This window comes from Lepidothrix coronata, unplaced genomic scaffold, assembly GCF_001604755.1.
Source record: "Lepidothrix coronata isolate B3197 unplaced genomic scaffold, Lepidothrix_coronata-1.0 Scaffold36, whole genome shotgun sequence".
Taxonomy (NCBI): domain Eukaryota; kingdom Metazoa; phylum Chordata; class Aves; order Passeriformes; family Pipridae; genus Lepidothrix; species Lepidothrix coronata.
The window spans coordinates 5,242,262-5,261,534 of record NW_016690216.1 but is presented as its reverse complement, the minus strand read 5'-3'; the positions used below and the strand labels follow the sequence as shown (position 1 = coordinate 5,261,534).

General features: G+C 35.9%; 1 protein-coding gene across 1 annotated transcript in view; it reads left to right on the top strand.

The window, feature by feature from the left end:
• The window catches only part of PEX2 (peroxisomal biogenesis factor 2), a 45,114-nt gene extending 33,517 nt beyond the window's left edge, over positions 1–11,597 (top strand). Inside the window, exons 3-5 of the mRNA XM_017812413.1 lie at positions 1,277–1,332; positions 10,427–10,482; positions 11,489–11,597. Of these exons, the coding sequence (XP_017667902.1) occupies positions 1,277–1,332; positions 10,427–10,457 (87 nt within the window). The 3' untranslated portion in view covers positions 10,458–10,482; positions 11,489–11,597. The remainder of the gene's footprint in view (positions 1–1,276; positions 1,333–10,426; positions 10,483–11,488) is intronic.
• Positions 11,598–19,273: the final 7,676 nt, after the last annotated feature.

The window sequence follows — 19,273 nt, the reverse complement described above, 5'->3', positions numbered from 1 at the left end:
CAAAGTTTGTAGTGGCTTGCATTAACAGTTCCAAACCTTTTTAATTTTTATTTAACAATTTTACTTCTGATCTGAATAAAGCTTTCTGGGCAAACAGGAAAGGACTGGCACTACAGATTTGTCTCTTGAATGGTGCCTTTATCATCTACCAAAAAAAAGAGTGAATAAGAAAAAATTACTGTGCTATTTTGAGAGAGAAATTAGAAACTCTAACAAAATATATTTGTTTGAACTCTGATAGTATAATTATTTAGTCATCTTTATATAGTATGAAATTATACCGTATTGCTTGTTTAATTTATATTTCAGTTTAATTTAACACCAGGTCTTGAATCTGTGTATTAGTTAATGAATCCAACTCACCAGAAACTCAATATGAGTAATCAGCCAATAACTAGCAAAATTAATTAATTTCTATTGTATAAAGGAAAAAACAAAGTAATGCTCTGTATAAATTAGTGAACTCTTTGTCTTCCTGTACCTTAGGTGAGTTATTTGCTGAAATATGTAGCAGAGTTTGCTCTTCTCAGGAATCTTGGAAAAGCAGTTGCTAGATAAATTTCAGTTATTATATGGGAGGAAAAAACAGATATGTAGAAATTAGTAGATTCCTAGGATATTTAAGGGAGAACTTCTTTAAACTTTATATTCACAAAAAAGAGACTTAAATAGTAAATAAGATAAATTTGATTAGTTTTTAACAGAAATAATCAGGTTCTAAGAGAATGTTCAACAAAGTATTTCAGCACCTAAATCCAAGACAGGAATCCACAACCCCTATGGAATGTGTAAGCACCTTTCTCTCTACCAGTAACTTTACTACTACAGTAAAATTCTTAGACATGTCTTAGTCTGGTGCTATGCAATCCCAAAGTACAGCTCTTTGGGAGAGAGAGCAGAGCATGACAATGTTCACCTAGTGTCTAAAACAACTTGGGATTTATTAAGCAACCATCCTATACCCATGTCTCCTGAAAGGCATGTTTCAGCAGGCATGCACCGGGATCTCCAAACGTGCATTGACAACTGAGACTCATCCACAAAACAGAAAGAAGCTGTAAGAGGTGCACCTGCCTATATCTGTATCTTTTATTATAACAATGGGTAGAAGTAAGATTTGATTTCTGTGATTTACACCTCCTGGAAGTTCAGCTCACACATGCCTGTGAGGAGCCAGCACCAGCTCTAGATTAGGCTGCAGGGGAGGCAGTCAAATATGTAAGAGTTTATACCGTCTAGATGTGTCCTTTTAATGATCGGTTTCCTTTCTGTGTAGGTTCATCACTGTGCTTTCCACTGGAAGCAAGTTACTCCTTATTTTCAACGGAAAAGGTAATAAAGTACTATCTTGGAAGAACTCATCATGGTTGGGCTTCGCGAACGAAGATTTGGGAAGGGCTCTACCCACGTTTGTTGCAAGCATGTTGGTGGCTAAAAAGGCCAATACGAGATAGACATGTCCGATTGCAAAAGGCACAGCAGAAAGACTCCTTAGGTGGTAGTTGGAAGAACTATTCTGTTAATTAATATATCTTTTTATTACCTCTCTTGATTGCCAGTTCTGTATCTTCTTGGAGTTCAGCACTTGGGAGATACTGAAGATAACTTCCGTAGATGTCGACAGTAACTGAGTCAACAATAAGAGCTGATGGTATTTGATGCATCTTAGAATGTAATAGTTTCTGCATTTGTCTCTTTTTTTCTTCACTTCATCTACTGGACCTAAATTATATTCAATTGCATCATTTCTAAATGATTTTTTTTCTGTGAAATGTTCACCACAGACAGTAAAATTAGAATTTTTGTGCCTTTGTTTTTAAATCTGAGAAATAACAGAAGACAAAATACTTTATACCATCATATTTTAGTAATAGCAAAAATAATTCCATTTTAACTTAAAATACAACGCTTTACTCACTTCATAGGTCTGAGTCCAGAAAACACTTTGCAAATGTAAACTTCTGTACATTCTATAAGAAAACAATTATCTACTGTTCTTGAAAAACAAAATCTTGTATTTTGCATAACACCTATTTCAACAAATTAAAGATATAATTTTACTTACTTATTTGCCTCATAGATTGGAACTGCTGTACAATCACATAGCAAAAAAGTAGGCTTTATGAGAGTTTAGAATTCTTATGAAGAATTTAGAATACTTATAAAATATTTTGTATACATACCTAACTTATTGTGTATGTGTACTGTTGGATGAGTTATGGTGTATACATAGACAGGAACTTTGGCTTTAAGGTTCCATAGGTGAGGACAAAGAGTTGCTGTTTGTGGATTCCTCCTCCACACAATGAATTTGTTCTGAGTCTTTGTTTCCACTTGCATCAAAATACCCACAAATGTGTTCAGATTGTCTCTGAACAGCACTGTGTGTTGCATTTCCTGCATTTCACCTGAGCAGTGAGTGTGTCACCAAAAGAAATGTGGCTTTTTCTGCTATTCCCCTGTTGATAGAGTTCAACTATTATCTTGAGCAGCATTTAAGTTTACCTTCCAAACACTATGTGAATTCCATGCATAAAACTAAGTTGGGTAAGTTGATCTCTGTGAGACAGGGAAGGACCAGCAGGAGTAGCTGTGTGGGCTGACCCAACATATGGTGCCATCAATATAGTTTTACGTGGACCATAACAAGAGCAGAATTAGACAGTATGCAGACTCATGCAAGGTGTTGTCTGGACATTTAATTTTCATACTGTCATTTGTAAATGTATATCTATCTATCAGGGACAGAAGAGAGAAAGAAAGGAAGGAAGCTAACAAGGGTTGCCAATTCAAACCACACTTTATTCTTAGTGACAAACTTACTTCACATTTTGCCTAGGACTGATTTCACATGGTGGGCTAGAAGTGCAAGGGCAATTTCCAAGCAGATGTAGCACCTCCTCTTTTAATAATTTCTTTTTGACAAAGCTTACAAATTTTCACATTTATCTACAAATTTTGTTTGTTCCTGAACTTTCTACCACCAGAACAGCAAAAGCCGTACTCACCAGATAGCTCATCGAAATTGTTTCCAATTACAACAACTGCAATAATTGTCAATTTATCTTTTTTGTTCAGTTGTCCCAAATCCTTTCATACAGGCTCATAATTCAAGGAATTTGAGCAGGACTGGAGAACAGAGACCAGTATATTCAATCTCCATTTTTTTTGCAGTTGACCATCTTCTTGTTAAGAATTTTAAAACTCCTCTTTCATGAAACCTTTTGTACATGAAGCTGTTTTCCCTGTGCAATGTTTGAATGCAGGTCCTAGATAAGCTTTTAGGTGTTGCACAGAAGTTTGAAGTGACAAAGACAATAGGAAGGGTTCAAACAGCAGCAGAAGAAAAATCTTTTTCTTGTTTTTATTATATGTCTGCTACTATGTTCCAAATATTTAATTTATGGACATTTTCTGTCCTCAATACTATTTTTTACTGTTTTGTGTCATAAACAACTAAACCAATTAAATAGTACTGAGTGAAAAGATACTTCAGAATTTAAGAAAAGGGGAATAAAGTTTCATTCTCTTGTGTATGTGTTTCTTTCCACTTTAAAAATATAACAGAAATACATGGCCAGGATCTTCCCAACTCTCTCATTCTGCAAAAAAGAAAACTGTGTATAGACCATCTTCCAGGCTTTTCTAAAAATTGGTTCTATTATAGTAAACATAGTCTATATCTCAAGGAAAAGTTTACTTTGAAAATCTTCTTGTTGCCGCCGTCATCTACACCAGTGTCTTTCTTACCCTCCCACTTCTCTTCTGTTGGAAACCAAACAGTGGCCAGATGGAGTGAAGTGTTCAGGTTCTATAACAATACCAAATCAAAATACAGTTTGGGCTTTCAAGGGGCTTTGGAAAGTACCCTTGAATCTCAGAACAGTCGTAAGATATAGTTACAAGCTATTGACTCAGCTGTATGGAGTGGATTGCCTGATGCTGTCAGACATCAGACATCTTTTTCAATGCTGGAGGAGGAAAAATGTCTCTGTTCCTTCCTCCTCTGCCTGAAACTCAAGCATCTAAGCCCCAACCAACTTGACTGCTTTATTTACAAAACCCAGATAAATTCTCCAAGAATATAAGTGGGATTGTCTCGTGATCTACCTATGTTTAGGAAAGAAAACCAATGAAACTTAAGCATTCATCAAATTTCTAAATGAAACTGTAAAGCAATAGGGAAGATGGAGGAATTGTAAGATTTAGTTTTTGCCAACTAATATTACAAATAAATACTTTACACTAAAAAAAAATACAGAAGGACTTGAGTGGCTAAAATTCACCCTTTTAAAGAAAATTTATATCCCATAATGTGCTATATATAACATGTCTAACAGGGTTTTTTTCAAGTCTAGCTAAATCCTTTTCCATTTTTTTAAATTTTTTGTTTGTTTGTTTTGTTGGTTTTTTTTTGTTGGAGAATAAAAAACTTTCTAAAACTGAAATATTTTCAGAAGGTGTCAAACATGAGGATTCTGAAAAGTACTTCATAGCACGGGTCCCAAAGCAAGATACACAGATTCTATGGTCACTTTTGAAAATCTTGGCAATCTAATTTTAAAATTTTAATCTAATTTCCTGTGCTTATTTATAGAACGGAGCAAGCTAAGCCCTTTGTTGAACTGCAGCCATCCTGTGAGTTTATGTTATCAGTTATAAAAACGTACCCTGCCCCAATTTCACAAGTCCTTAATTACTCATCTCCTCCCACAGAAACCATTAGCAAGTGATACATGATATGTATTTCTTAAAATATAATATGAAATGCAAAGCAAAGTGTCAGGCTGTTCAGAAGCTATGCATATTTTGGTGACTCAGAACAATGCACAACAGTATAAGGAGATTAATAAAATTAAGAGTTCATTTTCATTCCCAGTTCCAATTTGTCTTATTTAAATGCTGGGCTGTCCTAAGGTTAAAAATAAGCTCTTCTAGTTTTAAGCTTTTAAGTTGTAGCTTTAATCCTTTGTCTCATTTGAATTTGATAGACTGCATTCAAAGTAGATAGGTTATATTCATTATTTATTTCTTTATTTTGTTAAATCCCAAATCTTCATTCGCAAAGCCTAGCCATGGTGATGATTTTGTTAAATGTTACCCAGTGCAAACCAAAAAGGTCAGCAAAATGCAGTTTGACAACTTTCCACTGGTTATTGAAATATATTTTCCACATGACCACAAAAAATGTCAAAATTTTGTTTTAATTTTTCAACTCGATATTTCCTCACAGAAAATTAATCTGGTAGCAAGTATTTTTAAGGAGTCCATCAGACTGTGAGCTATATTGCATTTGTTGCAGGAAAACAAACATGTTGTGTATATTCAAAAAAGAGAGATATGTGATCTAGCTAATTACAGGCATAGTAATCTTACCTCATGGAGATTTTAGAACAAATCTGGATCAAAGTATACTTAGTTATATAAATCAAAAGTGAAAAAAAAAGCTGGGTAGGTTCAGCAAAAGCCAATCATGTGGGGTAATTATACCTTTCTTGGCTAAATTAACAGGTTTTCTAGGCAAAGAAAATGTAGTAGATAAAATATATCTGGACATCAGATTTTCTGATTTACAAAAGTAACTTCTGTAGAAAATTGTTTATTAAGTTAGTGAAGCTAAACTAGTGCAAGGGTTGTGATATGAGTAAGAAAAGAGTGGAGGTGATACTGTTTGTGGAAACTCTTAGTATGAAAAAAAAAAGTTCCAATGATAATAAATTAACACAGAAGACTTCTGAACTGTCAGACAGAGCAAAATGGCCAACTGAACATGGGAGTAAAAGAGCTGGGATGACATACAACAGTACCAAGTGGGAGGTTTAGGATAAATAGCAAGACTTTGGTGCTTACAGAGTGGAAATAATAGGGGAAGAAGATACAAATTTGTACTATTAATCAGTCACATAAAATATGTGAACAAGCAGTGTGAAGAGGGTATTGAAATGACAAATATGAAGTTGTGGCAAGTAACGTATTTGCAGTATGGAAAAGAAAGTAGTATTCCTATTGTAGAAGACATTGGTGAGATCTCAAATACTATTTAACGTTTCTGCAATTCATTTACCAGAAAGATGTGTGGGAATGAAAAGAAGCATAAAGAAGTGGAAAATATTTGCCTACAGAAAAGAAAGAGTATGTTAAGCTGTATCTGTCACATGCAGGATAGCTCACTTTCCTCAGCTCCTGTGATGACCTTATAGTCTTGTAACTGTGTTAGAGCTTTGAGCTGGTATAGTCAACCTCTGACAAAAGTATATTCTGTTAGAAAATCTTGCCTGGTAAAAAGAATGTAGAATGTGTAGGCAAAAAAAGTGTTCCTTGCAAAGGTGGTCTTTAGACTGGAAGTCTAATCTTTCCTTTCCCTGCAATCTTGCAAGTCTGTGAAAAAAGTTCCTTCAAGGAATGATTAAGAATGCATAAAATTAAGCTACTGCTCCAAACTGGCTAAACTTGATAAAGTTGATATTTCTGTGTAGTGTTTTTTTACTTTGCAGTATTCAGACACACATGTATGTTTAACATAAATGACTAGGAGAACTTTGGAACACTGAAAATTATGGTTCTTGATGGAAGTTTCTGGTCTATTTTACTGTCTAGCTACTTGGGGAATTCAGGCACCAGAGACATAGAAACAGACAGCTTTTTTTTAGAAGATGAACTGTGTCAAGTTGTTTTATCAGCACACTCATGTATAGTAAACCCATGACCTGATTCATGGATGGACTGTATGAAATGTGAGCTGTTGGAACCAAGGGAATGGAATTTCTCCCAGAAGAAGAGGGAAGAATGGAATTTCTCTCAGAAGAAGAGGGAAGATGAGCTGGTCTCCTACTGTAACCTACACCAAAGTGAAAAATGTGAAGCTGCATGTAGAAGTTAAGGACCATATACACTCAGATCAACCACACCAACTTATATCCCCACCTTCTAAAGAACTTATATCCAAGTGAAACTACCAGCATTTTGAATTAATAAAGTGTATTATAGATTTTTTTCTGTGCAATTAATTGGATTAAATAGTATATTATTGCCTTGAAAATTTTTATTTCTTCAACCAAACTGTCATTCTTTCTTACAAAATTTTTTAGGAAACAATTTATGTTGCAGATTTCATCAGCAGAATTTCAGTTTAACAAAATCTACTGAGTGTTAACAGTCTCAGGAAATAACTGAGATCACTAGCTTGAAGTGTTTTATTTTACAGCATGTTTTTATCAGGATATATATCAAAAACAAATAATCCTCAGGCCAAAACTTTTTTATACTCTGGAGCTTCTTCCCCCATGAATCCATGAGAGATTTGCCTTGATAGCTTCTATTAACACAAGTGGGAGTTGCAAGCCAATCCCCTATGCATTGTTTGAAGAACTTATCTCAAAGCATTGCCCAAAGCAAATTTTTATGATAGTTTAGCACCCCTGGGAACAGGGATTTATAATGGCAACAACTGAAAAAGACCCTAATCTATAGTTTAGTGATGGGAATAAGAGTACTGCTATACGTTTTCAGTTATTATGCTGCTGAACTTGAACTCCAAATTGTTTCCTTCTTGAAGAAATATTTGTAGCAGTTTTATTGAAATAACTATTATAATGCTTTAAAGTTTCTGAAGTATTTTAATATTGTCTCAGATTTCAACCTTTCTTTCCATTCCTCAGTCAAACCACACAATATTTAACAACATGCATTATTAACAGAAACTATATAAAGCCCTTGAAAACCACCATGTAAAGCAACACTCTTGTATGTATAACTTTAAAATAATGTTTTCCTAATATCTATACATTTCATCTATTACTATTTGCTGTGATAAAGGATCTAACTTGTTCTTTGGGTAATCATCTCTGTTTTAAAAACTTCCAAAGGAAATAAGAAATAAGACTTAAGCTAAGTGGCATGATTAATGCTCTGCAAATAATCTTGTTGATATTATATATTGACAATTATATAATATCAAGGCTGATAATAGCATATAAAATTAGAATTCTATTTAAATTTGATATTTTTAAAAATCTTTTGCCATGGTAAATGTTTGCTGTTTTTTAATTTTAGAATTTTTGCTAGGTTTGAAAAAATACTAATGAAAACAAAGGAAAGTTTCAAAAGTTAATGAAAGGAGTGAGAGGTTGATACTAGGTTTTTCCTGGCCATGTTTTTGGATCTTATGGAGAGAAAAAAAACTTTTTTAAAATATATAATGGTGAAGTATTTTGTTTTCCATATGAAGTAAGAATTTTTATTTATAAAGGCAGGTTTTGAAGAACCTTGAAAAAAATTGTCAACTTTTGGTCTAGTTTAATTCTCTTTGATCCCACATAGCATCATGTGTAGCCTAAGTAATGTACTTTCACTAAAGTGAATTCCTTTTACTCAAAGTCAAAGAATCACAAAGTGGCTGAGGATGGAAGGGACCTCTGCAAGTCATCTGGTCCAACCCCCTGCTCAAGCAGGGCCTCCTAAAGCTGGTTTCCCAGGACCACGTCCAGACCACTTTTGAATATCTCCAAGGAGGGAGATTCCACAACTCCCAGGACAACCTGTGCCCATGGTCAGTCACACTCACAGTGAAAAAAATGTTTTCTGATGTTCAGACAGAGCTTTCTGCATTTCAGTCTGTTCCCTTGCCTCTGTCACTGGGCCACTGAAAAGACCATGGCTGTCCCTTTTGTACCTTCCCTTCAGGTATTTATAGGCATTCATAAGACCATCCTGAGGCTTCTACCAGGCTGAACAGTCCCAGCTCTGTCAGCCTTTCCTCATAGGAGAGATACTTCAGTCTCTTACCATCTTTCTGGCCTTTCATTGGACTTTCACCGATATGTCCATGTCTCGCCTATACTAGGGAACACAGAACTGGGCACAGTTCTCCGGATGTGGCCTCACCAGTGTTGGGGAGAAGGGAAAGATCACATCCCTTGATCTGCTGAAAACACTCTTCCTAATGCAGCCCAGGATACCACTAGCCTTCTTTGCCACCACAGCATATTACAGCTCATACAGGAACCTCAGGTCCTCTTCTGCAAAGCTGCTTTCCACAGGTTGCCACCCAGCAGATACCGGGTCATGGCATTGTTGCTCCCCAGGCCTTTGTGTTTTCCCTTCTGAAACTTCACGAGATTCCTGTCAGCCCATTTCTCTAGTCTGTTGAGGTCCCTCCAGATGGCTGCACAAACCCTCTAATATACAAACCACTCCTCACTGTTTTGTGTCATCAGCAAAGTTGCCCCATCATTCAAATCATTTCATGTTATTTCAAATGTTCTATATTCTTTCATTGTCTCCAAGCATTTTTCTCTCTTTCTCTCCATCTTTTACTAGCTCTTTGGTGCTCCCAACAACAGGAATTATTGTTCTGAGCTCCAAACAATTCAGCCGTGCTGGCTAGTATACTCAGAAATCAAAGTGAACCTAAACTGTGTAAGGAGCAATGGAAAATCTTAAGTGAGGAAGAAATTCAATCTCAAATGTCATACTGCAGTGGCAGAGAAAGGTGTAATGGAAAGACTAAGTCAGCAGCCAGTTCATTAATTGCTGTCAGCTCTGTGTATTCACACATAATACTCCAAACTGCACTATCCTTGTTGATAGCTCTACATAAGGTGTAGAAAACAGTAGAAACATTTCATCATCAGGTATTGGGGCCTTAAGAACTAAAAGTTTGGGTTAGAACTCTGTTTCCTTGTATTAATGAATTTCGTACATCACTCAGATGGAAGCTAAGTTATAACTTTGTCTCTGAACCAGTTCGAGTGGAACATAGATTTAATATGAAAACAAATTATGAAATTGTGTAATCTCCTCATAAAAATATATTGGGATGAATCCAAGACTTATCAAATCTGTCGCAGTTACTGTACAGAGATTAATTTGTACTGTTTGTCTGGAATCAAGTTTTAACTGGATTCAGGAAAGATAAGATCATGCAGGTATAAACTAATTTGGTCCACTATTTTGAAATGTAAATTTTGTAAGAATTGAATGTCTAAAAATATCTGGAATAATTGAACTCCATTAATGTATTGTTCAATTAGCTTCCACTTGTGGGAATATTGATACAGCTGACGTGCTATTTCCTGACAGTCTTTATTGTTCTTAAATGATTTTAACCTGGTTTACTTATCTGTGCAAGAAGGTTGTATTTTGAACAATGGTAAAAGCCAAGTGGTTAGTTTGGGGTTTTTTCAATAAATTACTCCCTGACTTCTTTGTCAAACTATTAGCTTTTGATGTGTGAGCTCTATGTCCTCTAACATAGTCATAATATGCCTTGTCTTCATCCTAAACACAGATATCTGTACATCAAAATTCCCATCCCTACTTCATATAATATTAACTTGCAAAGCTTAATCTTTCCAACAAATTTCTAACAGGTTCCAGGGATTTTCCTTAATAATAACCATACTCTTTTTTTCTCTCCTTCTAACAGTCAGATGAATGATTCAAAATGTTTTGTCTGAATGAAGATGACCAGTCTCCTTATCTGTGAGTTCTTGTATCCATACAAAATGTGCTACACACATCCTTTTTTGCTGTTTTGTATTTATCTGAAATGGATTATAGCAGTTTCATTTTTCTTGGTATCTACATTAAAGTAGTATACTACATAAATAGAAAAATCACATTGACCCTGAATATATTTGCAACACTATTTCATATTATGGACATATTCAGATTTCATTTACACTGGCCTCCACCTAGGCAAGCTGCTCATGAAGGGAATAAATTGGGAATGAAACACAGATCACTGTAATGAAAATCAATGTTAATATATATCCCATACTTTCTAGGAATAGAAAGCAAACAGGTTGCTGTCTGTTTTGAATAGCTGCATAAAAATGTTGTACACAAAATAATCTGTCATGAGTTTTCTGCATTCAGAATAAATATTTCTGAATTGTTTTAAACATAGTTCCATTATTTCTTGTACAAGTAGAATTCCAGCTTATTTATTAAAACCTGAGGGGCCATCACATGATAGGTTGTAATCAATAAAACTTATGCCAACTGATGTTATTCAGTATGTCAAGTCATATTGCTACAGGATGTTACAAAACACTAACTTGTTTGCAGTGTTCTTTTCTACCTTCTTAGCTATGACTCAGGAATTGTTTCTCATAACTATACCAACAAGAAAAAAGAAAACAAATTGTATTCCATTCATTTCTAACAAAGGACAAAAACACACTAACAAAAGCAATAGAAAATTCTGCTCTAATGCACCGTTACTGCATTGCCTCAGATGCATTACACAAACTAAATAAATTACCTTCTGGTAAAAAACTTGCATGATCACTCAGTCACATCAGCATGTTGCCAAACCTGACTAATCTAAGCAAACAAAGCAACCAACCAATCAACCCACAAATTATATTTGACATCATCAGATCATCTGAAACAGTACAGCATTCATCCAGATTAGCTTGGTGTACATATTTTAAGGAATAACCTAGATTTTATATATAAGATTTTTTTTCTCTGCATTGCGGAGGTTAGGGAAGAGAAGACTCTTTGGAAGGCAAAAGATACAAAAACAGAATCATCAAGGACAATGTGGTAAGTTTTATGGCAGATATTTACAAGGGAATGATGAGGCCAAGGTAAGTACTGTCCTTAAAATGCACTACTACCAGTTCTATGACTCTTCAGGGATCAGCTGTTTAAAGCTGGTTTTGTTAATCTAATATGTATTTACATATATCCAGAGACAGGACAGGATTTCTGTTGCCATTTGTTTTTTGACAACTGGTCTGCTATTTAGTTCTCATACATTCTTTCATTAATGTCTTGGACATCTCAGGAAAAGAAGACAAGACACCAGGAATGTGGTTTAAGTAGGCCGTGACTTCATAAATAACACATCTGGGAACCATCTGGCAATGACTCGTCCAGTGCAGGTCATACTTCCTTTGTAATCCATACCACGTGGTGGCAAACTGCCATCAGCTCTCCCCCCTGCTAACATGGCCTTAGCATCACTCCTGAGACCCATGGGCCCCCTTCCCCTTAAAAGGACTGAAAATAAAGGGGCTGTATCCCAACTCAAATGTAGCCCCAACTTTCTTTCTAGTCCTCTGTTCCCTTCTCACTGCTGTTTACATTTTATCATGAAGTCAAATCCTTAGTCAATAATTACCTTCACTGGAAATTTGCCGCAGTGAGGCAACAACTTTTCTACCCTGGCCAAATTCTCACATTGTCAATAATTGCTTCCATTAGAGCGGATAACATCATATTCCTTTTCAAGTAAGAAATTTGAATAGAACACTTGAAAATATTGAAAGCACACTTCAAATGAATAGTTACCTGATTTTTCTCTTCAGTTAATTTATAAATCAGCCAAGTTCCTCCTGTGATCACCTAAACTTTCTGGTGTGGTGTCCTGAAATCAGTCATTTTACTGTAATATGATCAGGCTGTACTTATGACCTCTTGTCCTAATCTAAATTCTGCCATTATTTTTCCCTCTGTTTGTTTTATCGTTATTTATCTTGATCCATTCATATGGCCTCTCCCTCATTCTGAATGAATCAGTTATGCCTCTTTGGTTGGGCTAACACTTACCTGAAAGGTAACTGATGAACTTCCAGAAAAACTAGATTCCTGATGCAAGCCAAATGCACACAGTTAGCCAGAGAAGTCTGACATATTCTGAAAAATAGGCTGAACATGGATATTACTGAAAATGTCCCCTCCATACTCATGTGTCAACTCAGATATTATCAGTCACAACCACAGTCTTCCATGTTCCTACTGCCATGTCTGCTTCAGATGCTTTAATATCCATGTGAAATGAAGAAGAACCCAGTTTATTAAGGCAATGGCTGTAGAACATGTTCTCTGACATTGACATGACATTAAATATTTTTTATGATTTAACTGCCTTCCATGAGAAGCAACAGTAGCATGGTATCAGTTGACCTCTATCCTTGTCACATCTGAATAGTTTGATAGAAAAACTCTTATGTTATTATAATACAGAAATTTATTTCCTGACCTTTATTTTTTAAGACAATATTCTAAGAAGCACAGGAATTGTAAGATGCAAGGGCAGCTTTTCTTCGTTTTTTTCAAATGTCTGAATTCCAGATAAGTCAAGGATCTACCTGAATTGCATTTGGCCAATTCTTCAGAAACTGTGCAACTATGCCACCCTCAGACTTACTTAAATCTCTCATAAAGTTTCTCTTAAGCTGATATATTCCTAAAATAATGATAATCAATACTAATGCAAAAGAAAACAATGACAGATTGTCTTGTATTCCTAACAAATAAAGACAAAAAATGGAAATTTGTAAAATTTTAGGACAGATTTCTCCACTTAGGAAAGAAGAATGAAATTATTCATGCTTACACACTTCTAGATGTTTTGCATGTTGACAAAATTTCTAGCAGAAATCAAGCTTTGAGAAGCCAACTGTACATAAATAGGCTCCTTTTTGGCAAATTCTCCCAATCTCTATCTCTTTCCCTCTTTGATTGATTTGAAAAATATTTATCTTGTTTTTCACTAATTGTAAAAATCAAATTACTACCACTTATGTAAATTTGAAACTTTACTTGCTTCATAATATATCAAGCTATGCTCAATGACTGTTATGGCTGGCTGTAGACCTACTCTCCCACTTGAAGTATGGGGAAAAAAAAGGATAAATCAGGACCTCTCCAAAACTAAGTACCCTGTTTCTTGTTTCATCCTTAAGAAGAAAAGGGGTCTACTCATTACTTAAAACACAGCTGATGAGAAAGTATCAATTTCAAAGTGACTTCCCAAAATTTTAAAGGCACTATATCTCTAGTTTATATTTTTTAATACTGTAGTTATCTTTATGATCTTAACAATACTAACAGTTTTAGTGAGAATTTAACCTAGTCTCCAGCTGAACTAACTAAATGTAGCAGTGAATAGAGAGAGCAATTCACTATTTCTCATTTGTTGACAGTATCCCAAACTCACTAGTGAAAAGAATACGAAGGTAGCAAACTCTTGTCCTCTTATGAACTCTGAAGTTGAAGGGAAGTTCACTATGGTGATTGCTGTCATAAAACCTTGAACTTTAGCCAGTCCACATATATTGATCCATATTCATGCACTTTTATAACCTGCATATCTCTAGGTTTGATCTGCTGAAACAACCTGGACTTTTCAATAAAAGGTGGATTTAGACAGAAATCTACTTAATAACGTTCTAGCTCATCAGTGCATGGAGCACGGTGCAGAATAAAAAACCAGTGAGTTAGACTCCTAGCCTCTGGGTAATGATGGGAGACATCACAGACTCTCAAACTTAGTGCTACTGGTATGACTGACAGATGTTAGCAGACCTCTAATCCTTTGGACACACGATAGCAGATAAACACACCACAAGTGTCATATGTTCCCTGCCTTCTTACAGCAGCTTCTAGGACTAGTCAGGTACTGAGAGAGAGAGATCTAGAGTTATAGCTGCATATGTATATATATACAAGTAGAATGTCCTCGAGCAAAGCCACTCTGTGTATGAACAGGAGCCAAGAAACCAAACCCTCTGTTTCACCAGTCACCTTCTCCTGTCTTCTGCATGCTTGAGGAGAAGCTGAGGGTCCAAAGAGAAAGTGAGTTGAAAAGAGATGATATATAAAAATTGAAGTTTCTGTTGGCCCGGGCTGCTTTCAGAGCCTCTGAAAGATGTTGAATGGGTTCTCTAGATGGACAGTGCACAAGACATCTGCTACAATGCAAGCTTTAAAAAAAACAAACCTCTATTGTTTTGATTCAGAAGCTTTCTCTTGTTCATAGAGCTTTGTATAATCATATCAATGTGCTTTGAGTTGCAAACTGATGAGAAGAGCAATAATTAAGAGGGTATACCAAGTACATCTGCCTTAAGCAAAAGTAATTTGCAATGCTGAATTAATGTATTCTTTGTCTATCAGTGATATTTGGTGCCACATTTGCTTCTGTTATTGTTTTGGGCATATTTATTTATTCTGACTTATTCTGTCTCCCCTGAGTGTGTTATTTCCCCAATCTCACTTTCTCTTTTTTTCCTGAATAAATGCAAAAATAAATATGCCAGGAGAATGCCTCTCTGTGATACCCTACACAAAATCAAAAGCATTTTTTTATTGCTATTTACTAGTAACGCATAAAACACATACATATCTTTTGACAGAGCCAACTGTTCTCTGAGATGTAAATTATTTTTTAAATAATTTTATTTAAGTATCATTATTTTCCCCCTAATTTTATCTATTTCAAGCTTCTTGTCCAGTATTGTTGCAATAAGCTTTCTCATGATTCCAATAGATGCAACTATTATGAGATCAGTTTAATTTTTTTGAGGGCACTGTTTTAGGTATTACTTTGCCTAAACCTGTCTCCTGAAGATCTTTCCACCTCACAGATTGGCAAAGGCTAAATCTGCAATGGGATTCAGGTGTTGAACTACAGGCTATTGTGACATTTTCAGTATCCTACCACCATCCTGTTTCCCAGTGTAAGGCATGAGGTGAGTTGGGTTCTTAGCAGTTGACTCAAAGCATCCAAAAGTGAGTGGAGAGCCCTCCACTTTAAGCTAAGGATATACAGTGGTTGCATACACCATGTCCCTCACGTTAACTGAGTGTGGATTTAAACTGCAATAAAGTGCTTCCTTCCACTCCGGAGTCACATCTGGAAACCCTTTCCTGAATGAGGCACCTATACCAAGACAATAATTTCCTGAAAAATAAAATCTATGGGGAGATTTTGGTTCCATTAAACCCAGCTGCCTAGTGGTTAAAGCATATCTGACCACTTTAACTGCATGAAAGGATGTAGGTGATCTATGTTTAACTGTCTTTCCATGCCCCAGTCAGACCATAATCCTGCCTGTTGGGATAGTACACTAGCCATGAGAGTACAGTAGATTTTGGGAAAAAAATCCTAGTTGCTTTTAAAACCTTTTTGTATAAACTACTTACACATTCACTTGGAGAAAGGAGTAGGAGCTGGATTTCCCTGGTGAGTGATTTAACCACCAGGCATTCTAACTCCCTCTCTGGCCTAATGAATATTTCATATTTTATTCTGTGGAACAACATATTATGCAATCATTCAATTAAGCACTGTCTCATAATGCATATGCACAAGGTGTTATTCATGAATAACACCACTGAAGCTGAGAGGCTTGTTTTGTAAAATAAAAAATGCTGTTCTTCATTATTAAGCATCACATCTTTATCGTTCTGCTGTTGAAAGCAGAGCTCACGTTTGAAAACAGTGTATCAACCAACCATTACTGAAAAATATCACTAACTCCCAATTAATTTCCAAACCAGAATGTAGAGGTTTGGAGAAAAACAATCATGGTCTTTCTCCATCACCTAAAGCATCCTCACCTCTCTTTAAAGATACAGTCAGCTTCAAGGAGAGGGAAGACACGAACTATGGTCCAGAGAGCAGAAATACAGAAATTACAAAAGACTGAAATGAATGAGAAAAGAAGAACAAAGAAAAACTGAAATTTCAGGGCCGAGAAAACCATGTCTTACAAATAACTTTTTTTTAAAAATTTTTCTCTGAACTGAAAAGAGAATTAAGAAGTTGATGCCATTGCCTCATCCTCAGGAAAAAAGTCGAAGTAAGGGAAAGAGGAGAGGAAGATGTCAAGAAGGTACCTTATCTGGCAAAACTGTTTGCTGTTTTTCAGGAACTTAGCTTGCTCTGCTTCCAAAGACCACAGGTGAAGACTGGAGAAACCTATGAAGAAGAAACTACTTGAATATTTGGCTTAACAAGAGTCAGAAACAGAAAATTTTGAGACCCTGATTTAAATCATCATACTAGAAAATTTTTACTTCTGTGTAAAGCTTGTACAATGTTTCTTAAAACACATTTAGTGTAATCCGCAAAGATTTAACCAGCCTTTTAATGGTATTCTGAAGTGGATTGAAATGTACTGGAATCTGTCACAGATAATGGCCAGTCTTCGCGAGCGAAGATTTGGGAAAGGTCATTAACCCTTCGAGCCTGCGCAGTGGATTTTTTAGGTGAGACACAGCGTGCACTGAACTGAGCCCACCCTTTAATCCTGAGGTTCATCTGCCAGGGCCAAGCAAGCTTGGACAGTGGCAGTGAGGGTCTCAGAACGTAGGTTTGTTTAGAGTGACCTTCTCTTAGATGGATTGCCTTACAGGGCTGACGAGCTCCATCTGCCCGGGGGGCCGGGAATCGAACGCAGGTTGCAGCGGTGAGAGTCCTGCACCCTAACCACTAGACCACCAGAGGCCCCCACAGATGGGTGGCTGGAATAGCCATTCCATTCGGTTAGCTGGAATTCCATTTGGGTAGCTGAAGATACCTGCTAAACCTCATAAACAGCCCCAGTGCTCATGGAGCTTCCTCTAGGTCACAAACTTCTCTGAACATAAATGTGCATAGTAAGGTCTTGCGAGTCTGCCATATGACAGGAGAGAAAAATGTCAGATTTGAGTTGTGCTAAGAAGCCATATTATAGTTTGATTTGTAGTTAAGGGAGAGAGACAAGGGGAGAGGAGACAGTGATGGGGACAGTAAGTGGGATCAATCTGTCCTTTAGGTCCTTTGTTAAGGTAACATAAGGTTGTGCATAAATATCTTCTTCTAGTGACAGAGCTATTAAAGGGCCTGATTCCCTATTACAGGAGCTCTTTTGCTTCCAGGAGTGGGATTTGTGTGTACAGGAACTTAAAGAAGAGCTATGTTTATGTGTTTTCCATTACTCTTTTGTTTAGGAGGTAATTAAGTCTTTAAACTTTCAAATAAAGACATATGTTCATATGCAATTTTGACCCTGTAGAAAACAGAAAAATTATGACAGTAACATCAGTCAATTGCAATCATGAGTGTTTGCCATTCAGTACCACCATGAAGAGATGAGAAGACAGGATAGACAAATGCTTATAAGCTCAGCTATGGTTGCACAAAGATACAAAAATATCATTTTAAAGTCAGTTTTCTCTATATTTTAGTTGTATTGCATTACTAAATACTGGCATGAAATCAAGATCCTTGCTTTTTACATTTCCATTCTGCCAAATTTAAGTATACTAATTTGCTTTTTCAAGTTTTAAAGTATTCTAACCTTTTGTTGTCCTCTTTCAAAAATAGTCTGCTATAAAAAGTTCATATTGATCCTCTGCATTAATCCTTGATGAGAAGTCCTGCATTGAGCTAGTTTGGCCAAATTTCCTTTCCAAATTAAGTTACTCAAGGTCAAAACTACTACTGTTCAAGCCATTCTCTTCAAGCATCAAGTACAAAGCTAAACTTTCAAGACTTGTGAACTTGGAGTAGAAGTGCTATTATTCCATAAGTTCCCAAGTCTTTGTGCATTTCAGTTTTCACAAAAGTTATGCACTTGAGCAACAGAGAACTAAAACCGCACAATTCTATAATGAGAACTAAAACCCCCATGACTTTATTACATCAGTCAGTATTTTCCGAAAGTTTTAGAGAATACATTATCTTCTGAAGTAGTTTTGCAGCCTACAAATGGCAAAATTTGAAAATTGCTGATATTATCAGTGATCATATAGAATCCATAAACACATTTCAGATTGTATTCAAGAGCATCACAAGTTTTGCTGTCCACTTAAAAATGAATCCTATCTATGGGTTTCAATTAGAGTACTTCAGAAAGTGACCAAAACTGAAAAATCCACACAGTGCCTTGAACAATTTCATGAATTTTTATACCCATAGCTGTAGGCACTTCACGCAGGTGAGATTTAGTGCTAAGTTTATCAAGTCAAAGGAAATCTTTTCCTCACTGCATTGGTTAGGATCTTTCTCTGTAATCAGTCAATAGTCAAGTCTCACATAATTCTGCACTGTATTTCTGGGAGGCGTCACTGTTTACTAAGTGATACCTTCTCAAGGAGATGCTATTCACTTTTAATGTGCAAGGTCTGTGGACACTTGAGCAAGGCTGAGAAATCCACAAGGTATCTAGTGGCATTAAATTATATTTAGGGGCCTAATTTAAGAATGTTATTTTATATTAATTAGCCTTTTAGGTTCATTTAAGGCCCTTAAAATTCACACAGACAGTGGGGCCTCTGTTTCATAATTATCTTTATAAAAGTATTCTGGCTATAAAAATAAACAAAACCAGAATCAGAAAGAGTGAAGATTATAATCTTTCAGCATGTGTATTTAAAAGCATCAATGTTCACTCTTTTTTCCTCCTAAAAATGAGTTAATTTGCAATTAATAATTTACTACTAACTTTACTGTGTGTTTAATTGTAAATATTTTATGCCATCCTTTTAA